General features: G+C 37.9%; 1 protein-coding gene across 1 annotated transcript in view; it reads right to left on the bottom strand.

The window, feature by feature from the left end:
* The window catches only part of LOC144976598 (short transient receptor potential channel 7-like), a 203,480-nt gene that overhangs the window by 177,102 nt on the left and 19,034 nt on the right, over positions 1 to 7,344 (bottom strand). Inside the window, exon 2 of the mRNA XM_078920893.1 lies at positions 5,464 to 5,808. Within this exon, the coding sequence (XP_078777019.1) occupies positions 5,464 to 5,592 (129 nt within the window). The 5' untranslated portion in view covers positions 5,593 to 5,808. The remainder of the gene's footprint in view (positions 1 to 5,463; positions 5,809 to 7,344) is intronic.

Below are 7,344 nucleotides of genomic sequence, written 5' to 3'. Positions count from 1 at the left end.
TAACCATGTTAGAGTGTATGGGTCAGTGAGACCCAGCCAGGTAGGAAGTGTGGGTAAAATGTTTTTTGCTCTAATCAGCTATATGGGTCACTCAGACCCAGCCTGGTAGGAAGTGTGGGTAAAATGTTTTTTGCTCTAATCAGGTATATGGGTCACTCAGACCCAGCCTTGTAGGTAGTGAAAGTCAAAAAGCCTAGTAGGGATAGGGTTAAGCATCAAATGGCACAAGAATTTCACTAGATTTGTGTGAATTGAAGTTTAGATAAATATGATAAAATAATAGACCGAATGAGAGATTTATTTCAGGGGAAATAATCCTCAATATCTCAAAATGGGGAAAACGGAGATAGGGAGTTTTGGAAAACTTCTCTAAAAAAAAAGAGAAGAACGAATGTTAGCGAGTTACCTGAGGGTTTAGGCAAAATATGTGACCCTTCGTCTCGAAACGGTATTATGTCGGAATGAATTGGACCCCGAAAAGTGACTTTAGAATTAAATTGATAGTAAATACCAATTTTTTGAGCTTTTGTATTGTGAGAAATTGTCTTCATTCTGTAACATAACAAATCGAAACAAACCCCAAGTTTCATGTTTTTGTCAATAAAGTCAATTTTTTTGCACACACGTCATCCCGACATAATACCGTTTAGAGACGGTGAGTCATATAATGTATGTATCACATCTTTATGGCAAAAGAACGAGCTTTCTTGTTCACATTTTTAGACATTTGTAACCCAACGTTTCAAAACGGTATTATGTCGGGATGGATAAGATGCTACAAAGTCAAATTAACGTTAAACTTGTCAAAAATATACATTATTGGTATTTAGCACAGTAAAATATGATGTTCCTTCTCCTCTATAAAGCACTTAAACTCAACTTCAGTCTGATATTTCTGGATACAAATTCCTATTCTCACCAACTTAATCATCCCGACATAATACCGTTTTGAGACGAGAGGTCACATTTTGTCTCGTAGTTATAACCCCAATAACCGATTATTTAAACCTTGCTGCTACGGCTGCTACACCCGTATGCTGCGGATGGCCCTCAATGTAAGCTGGAAAGAGCACATATCAAATGAAGAGCTCTACTGTGACCTCCCCCCAGTGACCTCGAAGATTCAAAAGAGAAGACTGAGACTTGCGGGGCACTGCTGGAGACACAAGGAGGAGATTGCAAGCAGTCTTGTGCTATGGGAACTGAACCACCTGAGCGAACCAGAAGCAGAGGCAGGCAGAATAAAACCTACATTGACTGTCTGCTAGATGACACAGGAATGGACAACACCCGGGAGCTGCGTACGCTTATGGAGGACAGGACAGAATGGCGAAGACTTGTGGCTCATGTTGCCTAAGTAAAGTAAGTAAGTAAAAGATAAACCTTGCATACTAAATAGACTTTGTGATTGGCAACTGTTGTCTTTCATAGTATGGTCTGATTTTACTGTCTTTTGGTGCTACGTGAAGAATACTAAAAAAAAAATGATAATAAAGAAAAAGAGAAGGTTATAGAAAAAATAGGAAAAGAGTCCAAAATAAATAAATAAATAAATTTTTTAAAACACAAAAAAAAAAAAAAAACAATATATATATATATATATATATATATATATATATATATATATATATATATATAATATATATATATTTTTAAAAAAATATATATATATATAGAGAGAGAGAGAGAGAGGAGGGGAGAGAGAGAAAGAGAGAGAGAGAGAGAGATGGGGAGAGAGAGAAAGAGAGAGATAGAGATAGATAGATAGATAGAGAGAGAGAGAGAGAGAGAGAGAGAGAGAGAGAGAGAGAGAGAGAGAGAAAGAGAGCGCGAGTGAGTTCAAAAACTCCGAACGCAATATATATATATATATATAATTATAATATAAGTGTCTAAAACTCTTGTCCAATCAAATAACTCGGCGTTTCTCGAGGCGATAACTGTTGTCATGTTGGTTTATTGACACCTTCGATTTCTGTCTTTTTCCCCATGACAACTCGGCCTTGATTTTAAAAAATGATTGTCATGGTGTTGACATGGTTGATACTGTGATTATTCATCCTGATATCATGCCTATACAAAGTATTGCTTTTTTAATGGCTTTACGGCGATTGCAACACATTTAGGTTATATCAGCGCCAGTAAAAAAAGGAAGAAAATGGGATAGTAAAAAGCTCTAGAATTTGTTTGTTTGTTTGTTTTTATGGATTTTACGGCACTTGCAACACATTTAGGTCATATCAGCGATCGTAAAAAAGGAAGAAAATGTGATACAAAAAGTTATAGCATTACAATAAAAGCGCCCAAGAAAAGGTAAGACAAAAGGGAATTGGTTCAAATAGGTAACCGATGTAGGTTCCAAGTCATACTATCATTGTACTTAGTTTGAGATCACCTAAAAGTCCCACTAAGAGGAATACACTCAAATTATGTTTACAAATCATATCCTTAGAATATAAAAAATGACAATACATAACAGAGAGATGATTTACAAGGAAAAAAATATCATCTCCCAAAACTATAACTATACATTCGACTGTTTCCCTCCCAGCCAAAGACTCCAGCCATGGTCAGGACAAAACTGAATAATCTCATTCCAAGACAAAGACCGAAAGCAATTTGGAAAACAGATACAGGGTGATAGAAGACACAGTAAGTACCTCCCTGCCCACTATGGGAGGTCAGGAACCCCACCAAGATACAGTGGGATAGAAGACACAGTAAGTACCTCCCTGCCCACTCTGGGAGGCCAGGAACCCCACCCAGATACAGGGGGATAGAAGACACACTAAGTGCCTCCCTGCCCACTCTGGGAGGTCAGGAACCCCACCCAGATACAGGGGGATAGAAGACACAGTAAGTGCCTCCCTGCCCACTATGGGAGGTCAGGAACCCCACCCAGATACAGGGGGATAGAAGACACACTAAGTGCCTCCCTGCCCACTCTGGGAGGTCAGGAACCCCACCCAGATACAGGGGGATATAAGACACAGTAAGTGCCTCCCTGCCCACTATGGGAGGTCAGGAACCCCACCCAGATACAGGGGGATAGAAGACACAGTAAGTGCCTCCCTGCCCACTCTGGGAGGTCAGGAACCCTACCCAGATAGGGGGATAGAAGACACAGTAAGTGCCTCCCTGCCCACTCTGGGAGGTCAGGAACCCCACCCAGATACAGGGGGATAGAAGACACAGTAAGTGCCTCCCTGCCCACTATGGGAGGTTAGGAACTCCACCTAGTATACAAAGTCCGGTTATTCCGCTTTAATTTTTTTTAAATGAAGGAAAAAAAACAAAAAAATTAAAAAATTGAGCTTTATATAGCGCAATATCCAATAAATGTGCCCAAAGCGCTTTACAAGGGGTCCCTGGTCAACAGCAACATTTAACATGTAGGACGGGACATGACACCTGTTAGGCGATATTACATTTTTTCGGACACAGACAACGCTGTTAACGGCCAGGTACTCATTTTACACCTGAGTACGGTGAGAGAATGCGAGTAAAGAGCCTTCTCCAAGGACTCAACTATGCGCCGAGCGTGAGGCTCGAACAAAAGACCTTCCGATCCGAAAGCGAGTGTCATACCACAAGACCACATAGCCGCACATAAAAACCTGACATGCTAAATATGCGGCCGAACTCTGAAAAGAAAATGATTGGTCAAAGAGCTCGTTATTTCAATCATATCGATCGTTCAAAATCATTCTCTCTTTTTGTCAAAAACTCTCAAACTTGAGACTTTAAGTTGAACAGTGCGGCTATGTGGTCTAATGGTATGATACTCACTTTCGGATCGGAAGGTCCTCGGTTCGATCATCGCTCGACGCATAGTTGAGTCCTTGGAAAAGGTTCTTTACTCACCGAACTCAGGTGTAAAATGAGTACCTGGCCGTTAACAGCGTTGTTTCTGTCCGAAAATAGTAATATCGCCCAACAGGCGTCGCGTCATGTCCCGTCCTAAATGTTAAGTATTGCTGTTGGACAGGACCCCTTGTAAAGCGCTTTGAGCACGTTTAGTGGATATTGCGCTATATAAAAGCCCAATTTAAAGCGGTGTGTCTTTTTTACGAAACCCGCCGAAACCCAGTCCCAGGTTCACTCCCCAATGGCGTACACTTCCCTGTGTTCCAGGTTCACTCCCCACTGCTACCTACTTCCCACAACTTTGTCGGGATTCGTCGGGTTCCGTCGGGTTTCGGCGAGTTTAGGCGGGTTTCGTAAAAAAGACACACCCATTTAAAGCTCAATTTTAGCCTCAAAACTCGTCCTTCTAATATTATCGATTGATTAAAATTGCCCCCCCTCCCCCCCCCCCCCCCCTCCCATCTTGTCAAAAAACCCTTAGATAGAAGAAAGTATCAGGTTTTAGTAGAGTATTTGATCAGAAGAGGGTCATTTGATTCGCGCGACATTTGAAGGAGGAGTTTTCTGGCCAATTTTCTATTAACTCACTCAATCCTAACACCGACTATATCCGTTGTTTACCCGGAATACTTTTACTGCATGCCTATTTATTACATTTTTTCTGAGACAAATTATTATTGGTTCTTTTTAAAGTCAAAGCTAAAGTTTTTTTTTAATTTTTACATGTTAATGATAGTTGAATAAAAAGATCTATGTACATGATCATTTTTATTACATTTTTTTCAATTTTTAAAAAGTAGCAAAAATCTCTAGGATTGAGTGAGTTAATGTGTTGCTTTCCCCCTCCCTCCCCCCTCTCCTCCCACAGAGTACGGCAAAGTGGAAGTTCAGTTCAGGATGAATGTATCAACCGTCGAGCTCAAAGTCAAGAAATATAATTTTTTAAAATAAAAATATTCCAAACAAGTTAAAGAAAATTACCAACAAAAAAAAAAAAAAAAAAAAAAAAACGAAGCCAAAATTGCCTTTAAAAAGATCCCCCCCCCCCCCCCACCCGCCTCCCCTTCTTCAACAACCTCGAGTTAGAGTGATGACTTTTAAATATTCATTAATTTTCTTTTATACGTAAGTAAGAGTTTAATAAGTACGTCGAGTCAAATTACTGGCCGTTTTGGGATAAAATCCACATTAAAAAAAATTAATATCCATTTTTAGGAAGAGAGATTTGGCATTAGAAACACAAACTGGCAACCTTGTCTGGGGAAATTGCAATGAATTAGAATCTATCACCAGCACAATTTTTATTGGAAAGCTTGAAGGGTTTTTCTTTTCTTATCTTTCAATTCTTTTTGTTTTGTTTGTGTTTGTTTTTTTAAAAAAGGCAATGCGATATTAATTTAGCTGAAAGAACGGTAAAAACTATACTATATAAGATATTATATATAAATATGTCTATATATATGTATATGTGTGTGTATATATGTATATATGTATATATATATATATATATATATATATATATATATATATATATATATATATATATATAAACAAAAATGTATACATTCACTCACGAAGCAAAAGACAGTTACAAACCTGACTAGCTGCAGATGGTAAAGGTCCTTTCCCAGCATGCACCATGGGTGGGTGCTCCCCTCGAGCCGTCCGTCTCCGTTTTTTCTTCAGACGGTTAATGAATCCTAGCTGAAGACCGGTCGAATACATGTTTTTTTGTACTTTTAGTTTTGGATTGAACGGTCGTTGAACAAATAATCTCTAAAATAATAATATTTGTTTGTGGATTTCTACTTGTCGCTCATCCCTAACACACTTTCTCCATTGTTTACAAAGATTTCATATCGAAGTATTATCCCTCCTCGATCGCATGATTCACTGTCCATAGTTTAAATATTTAAGTTGTGATCATTATAATATTATTTTCTGCAATTTCAGATTATTAAAGTACAATTGTGACCCATCGTCTCAAAACGTTATTATGTCGGAACGAACCAGATGCTTAAAAGCCGAAGTAAATGTTAAACTGGTCAAAAATATAAATTGTTGGCATTATCACCTTAAAATATGGTTGTCATTCTCCTCAATAAATCATATAAACTCAACACAAGTCTTATATTTCTGGCTATAAAGTCAATTTTCAAAATCTTATTCAACCCGACTTAATAGCGTTTTGAGGCGAAGGGTCACAATTTATTCCATGTAAAAAAAAATGTCCACAGCAAATACAAAATTAATTTGTTTTAGGTCATCGTCATAAACTAATATGTGCTTATGATGAGGTGTTTCGGAGAGTAGGTGAGTAGAAATAATATGCCACCCACCTCCTGAAAACGGTATAAGGTCGGTAGTTGCGACGTGTACTTAGTTTACAAGTCTATCAATCCAATTTGTGTTATGGGCTTATTATTGTTGTAATGGATATAGATAGTATGCGCTTGGCGAAGAAGCTCATAATATTGCCATCCGGAAGTATAACGGACCAACACACAAAAATGTGTGTATCCATGAACGTTTATAGTCAGGTTAATACAGTTCAGTGAGCATTACTCATTAACGCGGATGGCAATAACAAAGACCTGAGTGACGTCATCTTCGAAGTATCTATACTCATACTCTCGAAACAAACGCACAATATCCTCCATTACAATTACGGTGTTAAAATGAGTCAATAATTAGTCTCAGTTATCAACCTGTGTAGTGGATTTTTAAATGGAATAAATAAAGCCGACGTGCACATATTTGCAGGTCTGATTACCCAAATTGTTATGTTAGGATTGGTATGGATAGGATAGACTTTTCTGATTTTTTTCATATTCTAATATTACTTTTACTAGAGAGGACAAGTTTAAGATTTTTGTCTCTAGATGCAAAACAAACATAAGACAAAACTAGGTTCGCTATTCGTATTGTTCAGAAATGGAACAGTTTGAAATTTGAAACAAAGAATGCAAAATCTATGGATTATTTCAAGGTGTTAGTAGACACGGAATTATATGATGGGAGATTTATATATGACGAATAATACGTGTTTGCTCTGTTGTTAACATGGCTTTCAATCTTGTATGTATATATTATGCATTATTATATTATTATGGTTATCTTCTATACACGTGTGTATGTGTGTGTGTGTGTGTGTGTATGTGTGTGTACGTGTGTGTGCTTTGCATGTCACGGTTAAAGATATATGTTTGTACACCACATGAGTACATTTAAGTTGAAATACAATCTTTACCACGTGTATCATTATTGTAAGATTTAATCAATAGATTTATGGCATTACTATTAATATTAAGGGCATTCAAGGGATCTTATCCGATTTTGCCCTATACCACATGTTATGTTAGGACTGGATTCATTGCTAGGATCAGATGTTTAGGAGAGAAGGTGAGTAGAAATATGCCACACACTTCCTTAAAACGGTACCCAAGGTCGGTACCGACGTGTACTTATTTCACAGGT

Source organism: Berghia stephanieae, chromosome 7, assembly GCF_034508935.2.
Source record: "Berghia stephanieae isolate SIO BIC M18660-M18661 chromosome 7, UCSD_Bste_1.3, whole genome shotgun sequence".
Taxonomy (NCBI): Eukaryota; Metazoa; Mollusca; class Gastropoda; order Nudibranchia; family Aeolidiidae; genus Berghia; species Berghia stephanieae.
Note: the sequence above shows the minus strand (reverse complement) of the source record. Positions and strands in the feature narration are given on the sequence as shown.